General features: G+C 46.0%; 1 protein-coding gene across 1 annotated transcript; it reads left to right on the forward strand.

The window, feature by feature from the left end:
* Nucleotides 1–1,524: 1,524 nt before the first annotated feature.
* LOC306924078 (mitochondrial chaperone BCS1-like) lies at nt 1,525–9,449 on the forward strand (the record flags this gene model as incomplete). The annotated part of the gene is made up of 4 exons (XM_079502419.1): nt 1,525–1,555; nt 2,820–2,892; nt 6,843–6,955; nt 8,209–9,449. The coding sequence occupies 4 exons, from the start codon at nt 1,525–1,527 to the stop codon at nt 9,447–9,449; spliced, it is 1,458 nt and encodes a 485-aa protein (XP_079358545.1).
* Between the last annotated feature and the right edge of the window lie 13,235 nt (nt 9,450–22,684).

Consider the following 22,684-nt stretch of genomic DNA (forward strand, 5'->3'; position numbering starts at 1 on the left):
GAAGGGCGTACGCAGGGGGCACAAGGTCAACAGATCCCTGGTCCCCTCATGGGACCTGTCTCTGGTTTTAAAGGCCCTAACCACAGGACCCTTCGAACCACTACGGACAGTGGATCTGAAGTGTCTAACACTGAAAGTGGCCCTCCTAGTGGCACTATCGACCGCTAAAAGGGTTAGCGATTTACGTGCACTCTCGACCTCTCCAGAGTGTATGAGGTTTGATGAAAGATCAACCAAGGTCACCATCAAAGCAAACCCAGCCTTCTTACCAAAGAACGCTTTCTCTGTGTGTGTACCAGTGGACCTACAGGCTTTCCACCCCCCTCCGTTTTCCTCCGAGGAAGACGAGAGACTAAACTACCTCTGTCCAGTGAGGGCTCTTCGCACTTACGTGGACAGAACGGATCCCTTCAGAATAGGGAACCAACTGTTTGTGTCCTGGGGCGCCAGGACCCTGGGAAAGCCTGTCACGAAAGTGACAATTTCCAACTGGATTGTGGAAGCCATCCGCCTGACTTACACCAACCAAGGAGTAGAGCCTCCGCAAGTGCTGAGGGCTCACTCCACGAGAGGCATGGCAGCATACTGGGCACAAGGGTGTCTTCATCCAGGAAGTCTGCACTGCGGCGAGCTGTTAATCTAGATGTGGCGGCGCCTTCACTGGCGCATGCGGTCTTGGGAGCAGCCGCACTATAAGGGACCCAAAAGGGTCCCACGTCTCATAATCACACACACACACACACACACACACACACACACACATTATAAGGCATCGCCCTTCCTGCCAGCTCCCTCTATAAACCCAAGACTGTCCAGGGCACACACTGCCCGAAACAGTAAATAAGACCTGGCAGTCCAAGACTGTTAGCGCCCTCATAGGGACCAGGCCCCAATCCCCAATGATTTCATGGCCCTCCCCCTATCCTCAAGTCCTAGGAATCACTTGACTAGGTCAGGATACGGGAGTTCATAAGGTCCCATAGAGCGAAATATTTCGCGAACACAACTTAAAAGAACATGAAGGTTACTTTAGTAACCATGGTTCTTTAAGTAAGTGAGCGAAATATTTCGCTGAACACCCTTCTGTCTTGCTCTTGGCAGAAGGAAAGTGTTCAAATGAGAGTCAGTGACGTAGGCCCCCTTTATAAGCCCCCGAGGCTTGGCGTCTGACGTCACCGCTCTTAAACCCACAGGGGCACATTAAGCCCTGTGGGAGTTCATACATTCATAAATGAAGTTATCTGCACCTCGGTTTTGAAAGGAAAACCTCCCATAGAGCGAAATATTTCGCTCACATACTTAAAGAACCATGGTTACTAAAGTAACCTTCATGTTGTTTCTGGTCCATATTTGTAACTGACTCTCCTGTTTTAAATAAGGTACTTCACCAGTCAGTGAGAGAGCACTGCAGCTCCGTTGCTGAACGCCAAGACACGGACACTCGGACAATGGGAAACGCCCCAAGGATTGACTTCTTAGGTTCCTCTTCTCCCCATGGATCCGATTGTAGCTGGGCCTTCAGTCATGAAAACGCACCGCGCGGACTGTAACTCGCGTACGCGATCGCTTCTCTCCACTCCAGTCTCTTCTCTGTGACAGGGCTGCGCCATCTGGGCTACTGTTCCATTCATAGAGCGGAAGGGAACGTACGAGCGGCGGGGGCGTGTCGCTGCGCTGATGTTCGTCTGTGTGTGTACTGGGTTGTATGTGGACATGAATAATTGCGGTGGTGTGAGTGTGTGCGTGCGAGGGTGCGATAGCCGATCGCTACACATGTATTGTCTACTCATTCCTTGAAGGTCTGAGGAAGGGCTGCGGCCCGAAACTTTACCTGATTAAAGTAAAGATATTTGGGAGCCTTATTGGTGTGCAGATTTTTCATTTCTTATTTGGCCTTTATTGCACACACATGGTGTGTTATTGCCTTCTAAAGGGTATTTTATGTGATTGACTGGAATTACCACACAGTACAAAAAAAGTAAATAACAAACAAAAGAAAAACACCTCTGACTTGCCTTTATTTGTGACTGCACAACCATTATTTATGCTGAGGGAACTGTGAATGTGTACCTTCACTTTAAAGCGTAATGTATATATGTGACAGGTGGGACATTAGGACCTGGGGCCACCACTGCCACCAGTGTAATAAACCTTGTCTCAGGTGTGAGAAATGTAAAGAGCCCGCCCTACAGAATATTTCCACTGTGAGCATTAATGATGGAGGCAGAACCCATGTACAATTTCACAATATGGATATTTTATTAAATCACTCAGGTAATAGGACGACAATAATAAAATGCCAGTTATATAACTTCTCCCCACCCACTACAACCCCATTAAAGCACAGTACAATTCATTGATGGAATGCCATCATCCGATGGACTTTCAAAGCATTAATTAATAATAACATATGTTTTATATTAATAGTTATTGTATAAAACTAAACCAATCACAACTTCACAAGATGTATTTATTGGCCACACGACACCTCATGTCGTCAGTTTAGTGCCCTAAACAAAGTTCATAGACTTGTTTGCAATTCGATTGTTGTTAAAAGTCCATAGACTTGGCTGCCATATGATGTAATCTCAAAACCTTTTTTTTGTCAGGTCAAGGACACCTTATAGCTGACATACATTGTGATGGAACATGTTCCTTATTTTACTTTCTGCCACTTGGGGGCATAGTTGTTACATTATTCCTTAGTTCCTCCCTGTCTCCAGGGGGCGCTGTTTTTGTTGTCTTTCTACTTCTGTTGCTTGGCCTCTAATGTTACAGGAAATGACCTAGACTTCCTTTTTCACTGTGTAAACTCCAAGAAAGATCATTGCTGAATCTGTTGAATGATCCAAAGCCATCAGTCTGTTTCAAACCCTTTGAGTGGCAAAATATGTAAGTGGGCATATTATATAACATTGTGACAATGCATATATGGTACATATTGTGACTGAGATATGTTTTACTCTTGCATGTTATGTTTTGATGTATGGCATTGCAGTCTGCAGTGGTGGTAGTTTCGGCTTTGAGGCCATGTGGATGTTCATCTACTACAATATAACTACTTTTCTAGTTAAGTACTTCTCCCATGTTTTCCTTTCCTCATGTGTACAGGAGATACCTTGTTGTTGCCTGTTAGTTCACAATTGTGTGAACATTAGCAATATGTTCTTTGTATTCCCTGTATTGTGCCTTCTGTTTCTGTATTTTGTTTTTCAGTTTTACACGTTCTTGTATAATAAACCTACTCCTGTGCAACATCCGCCTGTTCTTTGGAGGACTTTAAACATGGCAAGAGAGAGTTTAGCTGTCTGTGAAGCCCAAACCCTCCTTTTGTTCATTTAAACAGATTTCCCTCTCAACCCTCCAGAACACAGCCCACATGAAGTCCACTCCGGTCCCCTGGATCCCATTCCCACCAGGCTCCTGAAGGAGATCTTACCCACTGTCAGTCCCCATATTTTGTCTATTGTAAACAGCTCCTTATCCTCTGGATCAATTCCTGCCATTTTTCAGATTGTGCTTGTCTCCCCCCCCCGCTCAAAAAGACAAACCTTGACCCCTCCTCCCTGAGCAATTACCGACCCATATCTAAACTACCCTTTCTCTCTAAGGTTCTGGAAAGGGTAGTGTTCACTCAGCTCGTGAACCATCTGAGTGGAAACTGCCTTTTTGAGAAATTCCAGTCAGGTTTCCGTGCTCTGCATAGCACGGAAACGGCTCCCCTGAAAGTGGTCAACGACCTTCTTATGGCCGCAGACTCGGGATATTGTTCCATCCTTGTCCTGCTGGACCTGACCGCGGCCTTTGACACTATTGATCATGCGGTCCTTATCAGCCGGCTGGAATACTGTGTGGGCATATCAGCACCGCCCTGGAGTGGTTTAAATCGTACCTCACTGGCAGACACTTTTCCATCGGGATTGGTGAAGCATCTCATCTCTAGCCCCCCTACACTACGGTGTCCCCCAAGGCTCCATCCTAGGCCCCATCCTCTTTTCATTATACATGCTCCCCCTTGGCGACATCATCCGCAGCCATAACATTCAATTTCACTTCTACACCCAATTGTATCTCCCCGTCAATCCTAAAGACCCCTCCAGTATACAAAAACTCCACGCATGCCTCGCAGACATAAAGAACTGGATGTCAATCAATTTTCTACAACTAAACGACTCTAAATCCGAGGTTCTCATTTTTGGTCCACCCCAAGAAAGAGCCATGTTAGCGCAAAACCTGGCCTCTCTTACCCCAAATGTAAAGCCCTCCGTGAGGAACCTTGGTGTTATCCTTGACCCCGACCTCAATTTTGAAGGCCATGTAAAAAAGGTTATTCAATTATCATTTTATCACCTTAGAAATATTGTCAAAATCAAGCCCTTCCTATCCACCCCTGACTTAACGAAAGTAATCCACGCATTAATTTATTCACGTCTCGATTATTGCAACTCCCTGTACTCCTGTCTCTCCAATAAATCCATCCAACGTTTACAACTAGTACTTCAAAATGCTGCAGCCCGAGTCCTGACCGGTACACGAAAATACGACCACATCCCACCAATCCTGGCATCCCTGCACCGGCTCCCAATCACTTTTAGAGTTGATTTAAAATCCTACTTTTAACTTTTAAGGCCATTTCTGATCTGGCCCCATCCTACATATCTGACCTACTTAAGCCCTATGTCCCACAGCGCACCTTAAGGTCCTCAGACAAGGCGCTCTTAGAGGTCCCAACATCTAAGTTAAAAACAAAAGGTGACCGGGCCTTTGCACTCAGAGCCCCAACTCTCTGGAATGCCCTCCCCCTCGAGATAAGGCTTGCAGAATCCGTCCCCCGCTTCAAATCCCTCCTAAAACTCACTTTTATAAAGCTGCTTTTAACACCTAAACGTTTTCTAAACATTCCCTATTGTTCTTATGTCTTACTGCATTTCTGTACATTGCCTGTTCTTTAGTTTTATTTGTATTATTGTAAACTGTTGTTTTTGGTGTGCACTGCATTTGTTCTTATTTTATTTTTTTGTAAAGCACTTTGTAACCTCGTTTTGAAAGGTGCTATATAAATAAAGGTTTATTATTATTATTATTACTGGCCAGTGTGAGTTGACCAGGGGCCACTGGCCAGGGGCCACTGGCCAGGGTGAGTTGACCAGGGGCCACGGCTTGAAAAGTTTGAGGAGCAGTGTTGATTTCGTCGACTATACCTTTTTCCACTGACCAACACTAAATGTAAACTAAATAAAAACTATACTAAAATGTTAGGAAGGGACTAGTGGACAAGAGATCCAGTAAAAGTAATTTTACACTTTGTTGTGCATGCAAAATAGCCAATTTACAATTTAGGCATTTAGCAGACGCTCTTAATCCAGAGCGACTTACATTAAGCAAGAACAAAAAGCATGGGAATACATCACATATGTAAAATGCATTTATCGCGAAACATGCGTAAGCTAAGAACGTGACTAGAACATATCTATATAATGACACTATACATATAAACTATAACTAGAACATATCTATATAATGACACTATACATATAAACTATACATATATGCTATACTATGCTGTACATATATACTATGAAGTGCTATGACTACATACAATGCACTTATTGTGCTGTCTACATGACATGCTATAAGTCTGTTTCAAATGCTATATAAGTCTAAGAAGTGCTGTCTAAGGGGGGTAGGGTAAGTGCTATGGGCCATGATGGAGTCTGAAAAGGCACCCGTTTCGAATGGGATCAGTGTATTGAAACGGGGAAAATCAGGTGCAATCAGGCCTTTCAATAGACTGAGTAGACCGTCTACCCGTCTACTCAGGTGCTCAGTAGGTTGATTCCTTCCGATTGTGTCGGTTGATCTGTGCAGTTTAATGCATCGCATGCAGCTACTGGAGCGGTGCCGTGTCGTTAGTCAGAAGGTTCCTTGTTCCGAAATTACTATCCCTATCTCTAATCCTAACCTAAACATAACCGCAAGCACGGGAGCAGTGCATCTCTAATCCTAACCTAAACATAACCGCAAGCACGGGAGCAGTGCATGTTCGATGTTACGGCTGCATTGAAAGGAATGATCACCTACTGAGCTCCAGTAGCTGCATGCGATGCATTAAACTGCACAGATCAACCGACACAATCGGAAGGAATCAACCTACTGAGCACCTGAGTAGACGGGTAGACGTCTACTCAGTCTATTGAAAGGCCTGATTGCACCTGATTTTCCCCGTTTCAATACACTGATCCCATTCGAAACGGGAGCAAAAGGTGGGTTTTCAGACTACGGCGGAAGATCGGGAGTGATGCTGCAGTTCTGATTGCAACGGGAAGTGCATTCCACAGTTTTGGGGCCAGAAGGGAGAAGAGTTTGGGACGTGTGGAGCGTTGTCCCGGCGTTTTTAGTGAGGGTACTTCCAGCTTCCCTGCGTTGGCTGATCTGAGTGCGCGGGAGGGTTTGTAGGGTTCAATCATGCTGGCAATCATAGCCGATCTACAAGCTGAGCATGTAGATCGGCTATTTTCAGCATTTTCATCACGACTGCATAAAGGCCCGGCAAAATACATTTTAGTCGACTAAATCAACTGTAGGTTTAGTCGACAAAAATCCTATGATATTTAGTCGACTAAAACTAGACTAACACCAAGACATTCCAGGTGACTAAAATGTGACTTAAACTAAATAAAAACTATTCAAGAGACTATGACTAAAACTAAAATCAAAATTTGCTGCCCAAAACAACACTGTTGGGGACCACTGTCCCGGGGGGCCCGGGCTCCCTGTTGAAGTATTAGTGTGTGAAAAATAACACTATTAATGTGCTATTGTCTGTGCTATTGTCTTGTCAGTGTGTCAGTGTGTCCGTCAGCATGGGTATCCAGTGGACGACTGTGTTGTTCTTCCTCTACGCGGAGATCTTGGTCATCCTCCTCCTGTGTCTGCCCTTCATCTCTGCGAGGAGGTATCACAAGCACACAGCTATACTCTATTATCACAGCGCACGTTTTTTGGGGCTCAGAAAGTCTACCATGTGACATCATCATCGATGATGAGCCAAAGTGTGTTTCGGGGACCTCTGGGGGTCCGTACACGGGCCATAGTTTGTGTGCACGACCAATAGTTTTACATGAACATTTCTAGGCTATAGTACAGTCCAGCCTAGTACAGCCATGGCTTGTTCCCAACGTGTGGTTCGGGGACCTGGGGGTCATTTTACACTTGGTTGCATGCTGAAAATAGCTATTCGGCTATATATGCTAATACAAGCGGCCAAAATTAGTTTTCTTCGACGGGTGGCTGGCATCTCCCTTAGAGATAGGGTGAGAAGTTCAGTCACACGAGAGAGACTCAGAGTAGAACCGCTGCTCCTTCGCCTGGAAAGGAGCCAGCTGAGGTGGTTCGGGCATCTGGTTAGGATGCCTCTCGGGCGCCTCCCTATGGAGGACCTCGACGCACGTCCCACTGGGAGGAGACCCAGGGTCAGACCAAGGCGCAGTTGGAGGAAACACATCGACTAACTGGCCTGGGAACGTCTCGGAATCCCCCAGGAAGTCACTAATGTTGCTCTGGAGAGGGAAGTCTGGAGCACTCTGGTGCCAGCACTCTGGCACTCTGTTGCCCCCGCAACCCGACTACGGATAAGCGGTTGGAGTTGGATGGATGGATTGGTTAGACATGGGTTAAGGTTAGGTTTAGGTGTGCTGCCCCGTGGGAGGTTAGGGTTAGGGTGAGGGTTTGAGATAGGTTGTAGTTGTAGGACTAATGACTGGTCAAACCCAATGACTAGTCTAAACCAAGTAGGCATACTGTCTAGAGTATGACTCACCTAAAACTCCACATATGGAGCTGGCACACATCAGCATCACAGACTCCATATTTAGACAAGAGTGTGACTGACTCATTGTGACATGATTGGGATGCATCTTCTTTGCAGAATATAATAAAGATAGGGTCGCGGTGCCAGTGACAAGGAAGATTCCATCCACGGACCACAATGAATCGCCAACAATCCTCCCACAGACCTGGAAGCAGACCTGTAATATTTTGCTGTTACAATGTCACAATGAAGACATACTTTGAATTGCACGGTGGTAAAATCTCCACATAGGTCCTAATTAGACACACCCTGTAGCGGGTCCCAGTCCCTAGAGAACCAGTCTACCTACCTTCTCTTTGAGCAGTATTTATAAACAATGCTTTTGTTGGATATTATAGAAAGCCTGAAGGACAACCCTTACTTCGGGGCTGGGTTCGGACTGGTCGGCATGGGAACGGCGCTGGCCGCGGCTCGGAAGGGAGCCCAGGTGGGGATGATCTTCTTCCGCCGGAACTACATGATGACCCTGGAGGTTCCGAGCGGGGACAAGAGCTACCGCTGGCTGCTGAGCTGGATCTCCAAGCACGCGCGGCACACCCAGCACCTCAGCGTGGAGACGTCCTACTCGCAGCACGAGAGCGGACGCGTGCTCACGCAGTTCCACCTCCACCCCAGTCCCGGGAACCACATCATCTGGTACGGGAGCAAGTGGATCCGAGTGGAGAGGACCAGAGACAAAGCGACGGTGGTGGATCTCCAGACAAAAGCGCCATGGGAGTCGCTCACCTTCACCGCTCCGGGCAGAGACAGGCGGATGTTCATCAACATCTTACAAGAAGCTCGAGAGCTGGCCCTGAAGCAGGAGGAGGGTCGCACACTCATCTACACAGCCATGGGGGCCGAGTGGAGGCCATTCGGGTTCCCGCGCCGATGCCGGCCCCTGGGCTCGGTGGTGCTGGATGCGGGCATAGCCGAGGGGCTCCTGGAAGACGTGAAGGAGTTCACCGGGAACCCTGCGTGGTATGCGGACCGAGGAATCCCCTACAGGCGAGGGTATCTGCTGTACGGGCCTCCGGGTTGTGGAAAGAGCAGTTTCATCACAGTGCTGGCTGGGGAGCTGGGTTACAGCATCTGCCTGATGAGCCTGAGTGACCGGAGCCTCTCCGACGACCGCCTGCACCACCTGCTGAGCGCGGCGCCCCAGCAGAGCATCGTGCTGCTGGAGGACGTGGATGCGGCCTTCGTGAACCGAGTCCTTTCGCCCACAGAGAACCCTCTGGCCTACCAGGGAATGGGACGGCTCACCTTTAGCGGTCTGCTCAATGCACTAGACGGTGTGGCCTCGTCTGAGGCCAGAGTAGTCTTCATGACCACCAACTTCGTGGACAGGCTGGACGCGGCGCTGATCCGGCCGGGCCGCGTGGACGTCAAACGGTACGTGGGTCACTGCACGCGCTGGCAGCTCGCCCAAATGTTCCGACGCTTCTACCCCGAGTGGCTGCCGGCCGAAGCCGAGCGGTTTGCTCAGTGTGCCACGGCCGCCCACCGTGAGATCAGCGCAGCCCAGGTCCAAGGACACTTTATGTTGTACAAAACGGACCCTGCAGGAGCTATAGACAACGTGGACAAAATTAAGTGATGAGCTCTAGGGCACGGCACCTTATCCCATAAAGGTTTGTACCATCCTCCGGCTACACCCCTCCATTCCGAAACAACGCTATTCCGAAGATTGATTTCCACTATTCGAAATGGTGGTGTTTCCTAATTTTATATAGACCCCGGCATTCCGAAATTAAACGCATCGCCTTTTCGAAGATTGACTTCCATTATTCGAAATGGCGGGGTTTCCCCCTTTTCGGTAACACCCTGGCATTCCGAATATGCCTATAGCCAATTATTTATTATTATCTAATATTTTGCGCTCTATATTGTGCGCTCAGTTAAATTCTCTATACTGAAGTCTCCGCACCATCTATCTATCCCTCTCTCTCTCTCTTTCTCTCTCTCTCTCTCTCATATATATATATATATATATAAAATACGTGCGGCCATGCGAGTGCAGCCTTTTTTTTTCTTTGAAATGAACGGCTTTATACAGGCTCCTCTCTCTCTCCCCTGCCCCGGTCTCCCCTCTATTTTGCACCCATATTATACTGCCATGTCTTCTTAATACAGTGTTGCTTTTTACAAATAAAATAAGCAAATTAAGAAATGCCACGGTTTATTTTGATTGATCACAAATAGTGCGAGACTGTCGGCTATACTTTGGTGGGAAAGCGACCCGAGGAATAAACCACACATCCACTTTAACACCCGCTGCCTGGATGTGTGAAGCACTCTAGTTTCTTACCGGTTTTGAAGACTTAATCCAACTTATCCAAGTTTGTTTGTCTGAAGATCCAACTGTGTCATGTTATGGTTTAAGGTTCAAATTAAGAGCTGCATGGTCACTGTGCGAAGCAGCTTTGCTGAGTCCGCTCTGCTAATTGATCTGGCCTATTTGCGCAACTGACACGCATGATCTCTAATTAGTTATTGGCAGCACCTGCAATTCCAATAGTAACCTATGACAAATCTTAAACTCTTTCATATACTATTAATATTTTTTTAATAAGGTTTGGCCTCATAGTTATATAAATGTACTCATTTTTTAATAGTTTTGGATATGAATGAATTAAAACAGCTTTTATCCCAGAGCTGTAGCTGTAGCCTGGCTAATAAGCCAGACTAATATCACACAACACTGTCGCGGTATATTAGTCTGGGCTGGCTCCACTTGGATTTCATTTCCCGGGGGGCGGGTTCAAACATTTTCTCTTTGACGCAATTGGTCAGAGCTACTGTCAGTCAAAAGTCTCAAGCATTGAACGTCACTGTACCAAAGCCCGCCCATATTGCATACCGTGTCCCGATTGGTCCGACCTGTTCTCGGTTGTAGGAAAGAGGCGTGCTACTGAGCCTCGCCAGACCGTAATCCGCTGGTAGGCATTTTTTTCGGTCTGGTTTATTAACCAGGCTACTGTCTGTAGCTGTGCTCTCAACATGCACTAATATTAGCTGTGACACTTTACTTTTAACATTTATTACTTCGTATGCTATGCGTTTTATACATTTTATTATCTTAATCTTAAAATAATAAAGCCCATTGTGAGGGTCCCATGTGGTCTACACGTGGGCTAACTGGGTATGGGTTGGAAGTGGGCAAGCCCATGTAGGTCCCATGTGGTCTACACGTGGGCTAACTGGGTATGGGTTGGAAGTGGGCAAGCCCATGTAGGTCCCATGTGGTCTACACGTGGGCTAACTGGGTATGGGTTGGAAGTGGGCAAGCCCATGTAGGTCCCATGTTGTCTACACGTGGGCTAACTGTGCATGGGTTGGAAGTGGGAAAGCCCATGTAGGTCCCATGTGGTCTACACGTGGGCTTACTGGGTTTGGGTTGGAAGTGGGCCAGCCCATGTAGGTCCCACGTGGTCTACATGAGGGATAACTGGCATGGGTTGGCATCCTCCTCCTCACTCTCAACTTCCTCGTCCTCTTCAACTGGCCCTGTTGCAGGTATCACAAAACGCATGGCCTTTGCCTTTTTACTGGGAGATCATCCTGTGTACGTGTACGTCCTCATCACTCTGATCAAGGCAGAGAACCCAGACAAGTACCATGACATCGTGTCCTTTCTTGGTCCTTTCCATATGTGATGATGAGTGCCATGAACAAGCGCTACAAGGGGGAGAGAGAGCGAGTGCATTTTCTGGCAGTGGCATCAGCCGCGGAACCCCCACGGCAGGAGGTACAGTAGTGTTTCTCTGCGGCATCAGTCCGACACTCTACCCCAAACCCTTACCCTAACCCTAACCGCAAGCACGACGCAACGCATGTTGGACCAACGCACTGCCGTGGAAGCGAGCGGCAGTTGAGTGTCATAATACCAGTTTCCCCGGCAGACGTTAACCGGCAGTTGCGGCGTGGAGCGGCGGCCACGAGATGGAGCGGCAGTAGAGTGACATAATCCCCCGGCAGATGCCGCCCCTCCCCCCGGCAGCGTCACGGCTGTTACCAGCAGTTTACCGGCAGTTGCGGCATGGAGCGGCGGACACGAGATGGAGCGGCAGTAGTGTGACATAATCCCCCGGCAGATGCCGCCCCTCCCCCCGGCAGCGCCGCGGCTGTTACCAGCAGTTTACCGGCAGTTGCGGCGTCTGGAGCACGGCTGCCAAAAGGCAATAGTGGTTGGACTATGTCCACAAGGTGTAATCCATCATCCTTGCCCGCCATTGTGATGCTCACCGTATCATCTGTGTGAATGCCCCATACGATACAGCATACTCAACTAAAGATGATGAGCGAGACCTGCGTGTACAGGGTAAGGCACATGTTTCCAACACGTACATGAAATTGAATGACACCTTCCCCTCTGCCAAGGCATTCAAAACACTACTGTGTAGTGTCAGTAACAATGAGTGTGCAGCTACCTCACAGACCTGGCACAGAATGTGAATGCTGTTGGCCCACATTGCATCAACTTGTCAACACAACAACCAATGGAAGACTACAGCATTGAGTAGTCTGAAGTTGACACCATCCTCTTCACTGTTTATGCAGGCTGTGATGCCAACTCAGGCTTCTATGGCAAAGGAAAATCATCAGTGTATGACAAGGTGGTAAAGAGCACTATGGCCCAATAGCAGCTCTCACGGTGTGGAGATAGCCTTGACCTTGAGAAGGAGGTAGAATAATAGTTATTTGCATACACGGGACAGGTAATCTATGGAGACAAGAAGCCTGTGCTGCCAAGTAGAAGAGAATGAAGAAAAAATAATGAATCTGTCTCCCTCCAGATGGAGATAGCCTACGCCAACATTGCCTCCACACCAACTACTTGGCGTATCTAGTGCTCCACCCCACACTGAAGCACCACCCCTCACCACTCGGACAGATTGGGAGTGGTGGGTGGTCGCTGCCGTCCTGTCTGCCACATGCGGCCTGCTCTCCCAACACACCTACCCGCACCAGTTGAAGAGGACGAGGAAGTTGAGAGTGAGGAGGAGGATGATGATGCACAGAGGAGGAGGGTGGAGTCATCTGAATCTGATGATTCAGAAACCAGTGACACAGAATGCCATCTGACACATGTGTTTTGAGTCTGTAAAAATTACAACCCCCAAATAGATTGCTTTCCTATTCAAAAGTCATGTTTTCACTCTACTGGATGGCGGCCATCTTGAAATCCCGGGGCCAAAACAAGGTCTTGTGATTAAAATGTTGTCAGATTTGGAATCCTCATGGTTGACTTGTATGGAAAAGTGTCTTCATACATGATTCTAGGTCATCTAGATCAAAGGTTAATTTTTGGCTATGGCGCCGGACGCCATTTTAAATTTGGCCTCTAGCAAAAAATGCCGGGATTTTTGCGAGGGCCATGGGGGCTAAATCTTTTATAAAGGATCCATAGAGGTCAAATCAATCATCAAAACATCCTTGCCAGAGGATGGTCACAGAACCTTAGTCTGTGACTCTACTATTACTTTTATAGTATTTTGCTAAAATCTTGCTAAAACTTTCAGAACAGTAATAACCTGTAGTTAATAACGGTTTATGGAACATGGAAGAAGAATGGATTTACATTGTAGTTCTCTATCGTGTCCGAGACTGGCTTTCCACTACATATTATTCAATATGTACGGGAACTGACCCCACGGGGCAGTGGAAGTGGATATCTCTTTAACCCTTAGACAGATTACTACTGGAAAACATGTGGAGTTATGCATTAGTTCTGTCTGACTTGTACGTGATTTTCCGTAGTTCTCTTTTTTTATTAATACCAATTGATTAATTCGGTCCGCACCTCTGTATAGAGTATTGAGCATAAATATCAACTACATTTCCCAGAAAACCCGTGTCACGTGACACACGTGTACGCTTTGCCATTGGAAGCTGATCCCACACCCCAGTAAACAGTGGGGGCGGAGGGAGTTTTCATAGTTTTTAGTGTTCAGCCCGTTTGACGTCTCGCCCGAGCGATTTTCTATCAGAAAAAGTTGAAAGCAGTAATATTTACTTCAACCGGGCATAACTTTTTTTGTTGTCCTAGAAACACTACCCAGTGTAAATGCAGGCTCTTTTAAATGGCTTCCAACACAAAAACTAAACATTTTATCAACTCAGTTCAGTTTTTTTCCTGGAAGCAGACAAGTCAAGCTTTCTCTGAAGGTCTTTCGTTGTCACACATTCACAACAGAGAATTTTCAATAAATCATTCAAAAACGGGATTATGCCATAGAGAAGTCTACCTACTATATAGAAATCCTGTGACGACTTCCGGTTGGATGGCTGCTTAGACTGAGAGCTCCTAGGCACCACTACTCATTTATATGTTATATAAGCTCTCTTCATAGCCTGTGGGTCTCCTAAGGGCATTGATAATATTGCTGAAAGATATAACCCACAATGTCTACACGAAAGAAGGCCAAAAATGTTGAAATCGCCGAACAAACAACTGAGAAAGAGCCCGGCACGCATGGCGGCGGCGTCCCCGAGGACAAAAATATGGCTGAGAAGATATTGCAAGCATACACCAACTCCTGAGACGGATGGACATCGACCAGAAGAAAACCCTAACAGAAATTAAAACATCTACTTCATCTATCGAAGCAAAACTGGCTGGCATCGTAGAACGCCTAGACGACGCTGAAGCACGGATTTCTTGCCTTGAAGATGCGGCTCTCAAGGCCTCTGAGGCCACGAAAGCCGACCCCCCGGTCACAGCGTCTCAAATGGAGGAGGTGTATAAACGATTAGATTTCTTTGAATCAAGGGGGAGAAGATATAATTTGCGTTTCCGAGGATTCCCGGAACGAAGTGAGAATGGGAATGCTGCCGAGTTCCTGGAGAAAGTACTACCTGCACTCCTGGGAATTACATTTCCAAGAAGCACCTTCGTGGATAATGCGCATCGGATTCCACCAGTGCAACAAGAGGGGAAACCTGCAAGATTTATCATTGCAAAATTCATGTCCCTCCGAGATGTTGCCCTGATTAAAGCCGCAGCGAGAGACAAGGAAATGTCTTGGGAGGGCCATAAAATCGAGATCTTTCCTGATCGCACCAAGGCGATGGAGATGAAGCGTCAGGAATTTAAAGATTGCAAGGTGGCTCTCCATAGCAAAGAATTATCCTTTTCTATTGTACATCCCGGGATCCTAAAAATCCGCCTGAGCGAGGGTAATGAACGGCGCTTCACTGATCCGAAACGAGCACTGGACTTTATCAACGAACTGTGAGTCTCCCCATATTGATTCTTGAAAAAATGATGACGCTCTTGCGGAGACGTGGTTGAACTATAGTCTATACATGAGGGGAGTGAGAGGATTACTACAGCAGGCGGCAGGGTGCTGAGTGCTGACAGTCCCCCCCCCCCCTCCTCTCCGCTTCATCATTATTAGTATTTCGCAGTATATGGACTGATAATAAAGGGGCCCGTCTTAATTTTACATTTTCCCATTCTTTCTGTAATTACCACAAACTTATAGTTCTTATCGCCATTACCTAATTTAAGAACGTTGGTAATAATCAAGGCTATTAAGGCCCCTGATGATGATTTATTATTTAGACCAATGTGGACAAAGTCCGGGCGAATGCCGATTTAGTTTAGTCTATTAAGTTAAATTGCCGCAATGCTTGCTCAACAGCCAGCCGCGGGTTGTATTGATATTTGACATGTTCGCCCCTCTTAGGCTATCCTGTTTTTGTTTGTTTTCCGCTTGTTTTCGTTCCATCGGACTATATTTAAAAGCAAGTTTTTGCGTTGCCTTATTTTTCTTCTCCCAGTGGGTTGTTTGGATGCCGCTGTTCTCTCCCTCTCTCTCTGTGGCTGTGTCTGTGTCTGTATGCGTGTCAGTGTCTGAGTGTGGGTTGATGTGTGTATGGACGTGCGCGCGTGTGGCTGGCCCTGCGTGCGAGAGAGGTGCCGTGCCGCTGCCATAGCGTTGCCTTCCCCTCCTCGTTAATTATTTTGTTTTTTCTTCTTTAGGTAGGCCTAGTATTAATTAATTATATAGTAGCCTACATAAGGCTGAGCCGGTGTGCATTATAGCCTACAAAGGGGAATGAATACTGACGTAAACCGCTGCTTTCTTCCCCTCTCTTCTTTCTTTTCACTTTATCACATAAAGGACATGATTCTAATGATCGCCCCATGCATTGATTAAGTTGCAGCTATATATATGTTGTCAAAATGGACAAATGGGGATCATCATGGCATCTGAATTGTAGGCCTACATGATTATTGTGTGTGTGTGTGCGTGTGTGTGGCGGGGGGAGGGCAGGGGATATGCTGGTAGAGATACAGTGAGGAACTGCGGTATTATTATTATTATTATTTTTTTCTCTCCCTGATACCAATCTTTTTTCTCCTATTAATTGTATTATGTATTCTTATGCTGGACTGATAGGGGGTATTTTTTATTCATTATTATTATTTTTATTACATGCCAACTTTATCAATCAATGTGAATACTCTGCTGCTGCCTCTAAAAGACATTATTACCGTCATTGTGATAATGACGGTAATAATGATGATAATTACTGTTGTTGTTATTGTTATTATTATTTATTTATTTTCTGGTAAATTAGGGACGTAACGATTTCTAATCATTTTCTGGTAAATTAGGGACGTAACGATTTATAATGGTCGTTTCCGATGCCTCTCTCGACGGACTTACAACTCCCTGGGTAGGCTAACAGGATATCGCTCCATTCAACAAGCATCAGGCTGATCCCAATGTATAACCTAAGGGAGAGGGGGGGGGGGGGGAAAGAAAAAAAAAGTACAGAGAATAATAATAATTACTAATAGGATTGTTTACTCATTTTCCCTCTTTTTCTTCTCTCTTCACAAATTGTTAAAACACCAATAACCCATTAAAAAAGTAGTGGAAAATACATTAACTCATGCTATGAACCGTGTCCTGTCTGATCGGCAGGAAGGGCCTTGGTGCTGAGGCAATTTAGTTTAGTATATTGGCAGTCCTTCAGAAAGTGGTATCGGAAATAAAATAAAGAAGAGCGGAGAATAAATAAAGGTATGGGATAGGGTGGGGGGACGAGCGTTACTATATGCCAGTGGGTGACCAAGCAGGCTATACATATATATATTTTTATTTTTATTATATTGAGTATGTGGTGCCGTTATTAGTTATTAGTCAAGCGGCCTTGAAAAGGGAGCGTTTCACAGACGCATTTGTTTTGTGTTAGTGCCTATCACTAAGGCACACTGGGTGGAGCACTTTGGCTCCAAGGTTTGGTTTGTATTGTTGTTTTTGTTTTTGATATGTTTTTTTCTTTTGTTTCTTCACCCCCGCTCCCCAACTCTGAGGCTGTGTGGTATTTTGGTTTCAAGCTAACGGATGAGCGGGCAGGATCGTAGGGGGGGGCTAAGCCTATGTAGCTGGAATACGAAAGGGATGGGTCAATTGGTAAAAAGGAAGAAAATATTGAATACTTTAAAAGCAAGGAAATATGACATCGTTTTCCTCCAAGAAACACATTTATTAGAATCCGATAATAAGAGATTACGGAGGGACTGGGTGGGTCAGGTTTTTTATTCCGTTGGTTCAAGTAATAGTAGAGGTGTTGCGATCTTGGTGCATAAACATCTTCAGTTTAAGAGCAATAAAGTGTTTACCGATGATCAGGGAAGAATGATTATTATTGAAGCCGAAATTCAAGGCCACCATTTGATATTGGCCAACGTATACGCCCCTAATCTAGACGACCCTGCCTTCTTTGGAATGTTGGAATTTAGAATGGGAGAGATGGATAACGGGCATAATTACCCTATTATATTAGGTGGAGACTTTAATCAGGTTTTTGATAAGGACAAGGACCGTAGCAATGCCATAAGTTACAAAAGCCGTAGAGCCGTCGAAATATTAAACAATATTTGTAAAGACCTAGGCCTAGTGGACGTATGGAGATTATTGAAGCCTACTAGTAGGGACTATACATTTTACTCCCCCTGTCATCGGATTTACACTAGAATAGATTACTTCCTGATATCTCATTCCCTCTTACCATCTATTGTCTCATGTGACATAGGGCCTATTATAGTATCAGACCATGCAGAAGTGACTCTTCTCCTCTTGCCATTTGGCAGCATTGGTAAAGTAAAATCACTACGATGGCGACTAAACTCAAGTCTACTACAGGATAGCAACTTTAGACTATTATTACAAGAACAGATTAATTTATTCAGGGAAACCAATATACCCACAGCCCCATCTCCATCAACAGCATGGGAAACAATAAAGGCTTTTCTCAGGGGTTTTATAATTCAATATGCTTCCCATAAAAAGAGAGAGAGAGAGCGTTAGAGATTCTTAACCTTGAAAAGGAAGTGAAGATAGCTGAGAACAACTTTAAAGCCTGTATGTCGGAAGATAATCTACGCAAACTCTCTAAACTTAAATACGAATATAATACTCTGCTGTCACAGAAGGTCGAATTCTCATTGTTCAGGGCTCGTCAGCAATTCTTTGAGGAGGGCGATAAGGCTGGGTGCATGTTGGCTAATTATATTAAACAGCAAGAGGCCCATAGCGCTATTCCTGCAGTACAAGATCATCAGGGGACATTACACACAAGTACTACTGAAATCAACACCACCTTTAGAGAATTCTATGAGAATCTTTATAAATCAGAATCAGAGGTAGAGCAGATAGAAATAAATGTATTTCTTTCCAAATTAAATCTTCCAACTCTGTCGACGGAACAGAAACAAAAACTTGATACTCCAATAACAGTTAAAGAGATTGTAGAAATCATATAGACACTACCCGTAGGCAACGCCCCCGGCCCTGATGGCTTTACCGCTGAATTTTTCAAACATTTTGCAGATGAACTTGCTCCAATGATGCTTGACATGTACAACGACTCGCTGGAAAGAGGCATGCTTCCGCCGACACTCTCCCAAGCTATAATCACCCTTATTTTGAAAAAAGATAAAGACCCCACAGACTGTCGTAATTATCGACCCATTTCTCTGACTAATTATGATAGTCGGATTTTCTCAAAAATCCTTGCTAACAGACTAAATAAAGCTGTCCCCTTCTTGGTTCATCCCGATCAAGTGGGGTTTGTGCGTAATCGCTACTCTACAGACAATATACGACGTCTAATTGACTTAATGTGGTTTGTCAGGGAAGAGGCGGAGCCTGTTGCAGCCCTGTCATTAGATGCCGAAAAGGCGTTTGACAGGGTCGAGTGGGGGTATTTATTTACAGTCCTAAAGCACTTTGGAATTGGAGAACCCTTTCTTAAATTGCTTCGCTTGATATATAGAGAACCTACAGCAGCTGTAACAACCAATGGGTTAATTTCTTCATATTTCAAGCTGGGTAGAGGGGTTCGCCAAGGAGACCCTGCCTCTCCTGCCCTCTTTGCGCTCGCCCTAGAACCGCTGGCAGCGGCCATTCGCCTGGACCCGAATTTTCCTGGCATACAAGTGGGCCCAATATCACATAAGGTAATGCTATATGCAGATGACATTTTGACTATGGTAAGCAAACCAGAAACCTCTGTCCCCACACTGTTGTCTATTATTAATTCATTTTCTAGACTCTCAGGCTACAAAATAAATTGGTCTAAATGTGAAGCGTTGCCCCTCACAGCATACTGCCCCAGAACCCTGTTCCGATCAGGAAACTTTAGATGGCCAACGCAGGGCCTAGGCTATCTTGGAGTTGTATTCCCATCTAATCTGTCAGATCTCATAAAGGTTAACATAGAACCCCTATTTGAAAAATGTAAGCTTGACATAGAACGATGGGCACCTCTTCGTCTCTCTTTGTGGGCAAAAGCGAATGTGCTAAAAATGACTGTAGCTCCCAAATTTAACTATATTTTACAATCATTGCCCGTTGAGGTTCCCATGAAGTACTTCCACAAGTACAACCAGTTGTGTAGCCTTTTTCTGTGGGAGGGGAAACGACCTAGGATATGTCTCAAGAAACTTCAGAACAGGGTGGATCAAGGTGGTTTAGGGATACCGAATCTACTTTTGTACCACTATGCCTTTTGCCTGCAGCATTTGGCACAGTGGTCACTTCCCCCCGAACGTGCCCCCCCGGGGTTTGACGTGGAAGGATATCAGTGTTCTGCTCTCCCCTTGAAGGCCTATGCCTCGGCCTCCCTACCTTCAAGTGTACAGTCTCACCCAGTGTTGACATGTCTGAAGGGGGTCTGGAACAAGGCAGCTAAAATTCTTAACTTTGATCCATTATTAAATAAGACTTCTAGCATATGGTTTAATTCTCGTATACATATTGGCAGATCCTCCATCTATTGGAAGGAATGGGTGGAAAAGGGAGTGGCGGTGCTTGGTGACCTCTACAGAGACCAGGAACTCAAATCATTTAATGACCTACAGGCAGAATTTAACCTAAATAGACAATACTGGCATTATGTCCAACTTCAAAGCCTGTTGAGAAAAATGTCTAGAAGCTCCTTGGTCCCTCAGAATGGGAAGACTCCCTCTTCTATTATCACTAGCTACGGTAAGGGTCATGAAGCATCGCTCTACTACTCGATGTTGCTGGAGAAAGTTAGTACTACCAGAGCTCTGAAAATGGTATGGGAAAAAGACATGCAAACTACTTTTACAGAAAAAGAATGGGTCAACATACTAGGCAATTCAAAGCACATGTCACGCAATATTCGCACTAGGCTAATTCAGTTTAAAATCTTTAATAGAATGTATTGGACCCCTTCTAAATTACATAGAGCAAAGCTAAAAAATTATCCAGGATGCTGGAAGTGCCCGAACGAAGGTACGTTGACCCATGTCTTATGGAAGTGCCCCAGGGTACATGATTTTTGGACACAAATACATGATCTTATTGAGAGAATCATTGGTCAAGATATCCCTCTCGATATCCGCTTATTTATACTAGGAGATCTTTCTATTCTTAAAGATATAACTCCTTCCACACACGTGGAATGGATCCAAACAGCCATAATGCTGGGCAGGAGGCTGCTAGTCCAATTATGGAAATCAGCCCACGTACCATCAATTACAGAATGGCATAACTTACTAAACAGTACAGCGTCATATGAAAGAGTATCATTCTCTATGAAAAATAGGATAGATCAGTTCCACCAGAAGTGGGACAGATTCCTTCTGTATGATAGCACTACGTAATGACAGACTACTGGCTGCCCCCCCTACAGTAGATCCTCGCCTGCTCACATATATGTCTCTATCGAGAAGAACACAGCCTCCCCTCCCCTTCCTTCCCTCCTAGTTGTGTCTTTTTTTTTTTTTTTTTTGTAATGTGACTGTCGATTTGTGTCAAACGCTTTTTTTTAATTTATTTTGTCTTCGTTTGTTTGTTCTGTATTGTTGTTACTGGTATTGTGGGTGTTGTGTTTGTGTCTAAAAAAGAAAATCCAATAAAATACTAATCACAAAAAAAAGAAATCCTTGAAACGCTCAAAGAGTTAAGACACATCATCTATGGTGGCCCTGACCTGATGCCAATCAGAGGGCTATTTAAGCCCCATCCAGGCATGGCCACTTTGATTATTTGATTTCCACGAGCAGACGTGGTATGTGTATCTCGGCAGTTTATAAATTCAGTATTAGAACGTGCAGCTACGCAGCAGACAGTCCACTTACCGGGTAAGAGGGAGCTGGTCGATGACTCCTCTCAGGACGCTGCGTGGCTCTACTTCTTCTCACAAGAGAAAAACAAAAACGAACGAAAACTAAACAAGCTGGGTGCTGAACTTGCTGGCAGAGGAATCCCCAGACTTGTCCGTGCGACCGCTCCCTGGTGAAACCCGACCACGTTGGGGGAAGCCTTACGACGGCGTTCGGTGTGGCCACAGATGGTCCAAGTGCGAAGCGGACAACGTTGGTGGAGCACTGGTTCCCTGGCTGCATAAGCGTGGTGGTACCCCTAGCAAAACCGACCACGTCGGTCACCATTTATTACCATTGCTGCCAACACCGCTGCGGTGGGGTAGCGAGGTAGAACCCCGAGTGAGCTGACTTAGTCGGCGGATCTCTGAGGCTGTCGCCGCGGTCGGATCTCTGAGGCTGTCGCCGCGGTCCGAGGATCGTCAGACCGAATGGCAGAGAGTGAGACGACTCACGAGAGTAAACAAACAATTCCAGCTTGTCCCAACTTCCTCATTGACAAATTGACATGAGCGTCAGCCATTGAGGAGCTACAGCAACTGTCTTTCAGGCCCCCCGGGCAGTAGCAGCGGGCAAGACTATTGCTGCCTTCTGGTGTGGCGCCATCTGTAGAGGGAGGGCGAGGTGAGTTCGGCCCATGGGTCGGCCGGTCGGCCCATGGGTCGGACAGTCGGCCCATGGGTCGGCCAGTCGGCCCATGGGTCGGACAGTCGGCCCATGGGTCGGACGGTCGGCCCATGGGTCGGCCGCATGGGTCGGCCGGTGGCTCATGGGTCGGCCGGTCGGTCCATGGGTTGGCGGGTCGGTCCATAAGTCGGCCCATAGGTCGGCTGCATGGGTCGCCCCAGAGTCTCCACGCTGGAGAAAAACCTTTCCACTGTAAACATTGTGACAAGTGTTTCAGTGAGTCAGGTTCCCTGAAGAAACACCTTTGTGTCCACACAGGGGTTAAACCTTTCCAATGTAAACATTGGGACAAGAGTTTCAGTGTTTTTAGGTCACCTGAAGACACACCTTCGTGTCCACACAGGAGAAAAACCTTTTCACTGTAAACATTGTAACAAGAGTTTCAGTGAGTCAGGTTACCTGAAGTCACATCAGCTTGTCCACACTGGAGAAAAACCTTTCCAATGTAAACATTGTGACGAGTTTCAAGGATTCAAGTAATCTGAAGAGCC

This window comes from Electrona antarctica (genome assembly GCF_951216825.1).
Source record: "Electrona antarctica genome assembly, chromosome: 5".
NCBI lineage: Eukaryota > Metazoa > Chordata > Actinopteri > Myctophiformes > Myctophidae > Electrona > Electrona antarctica.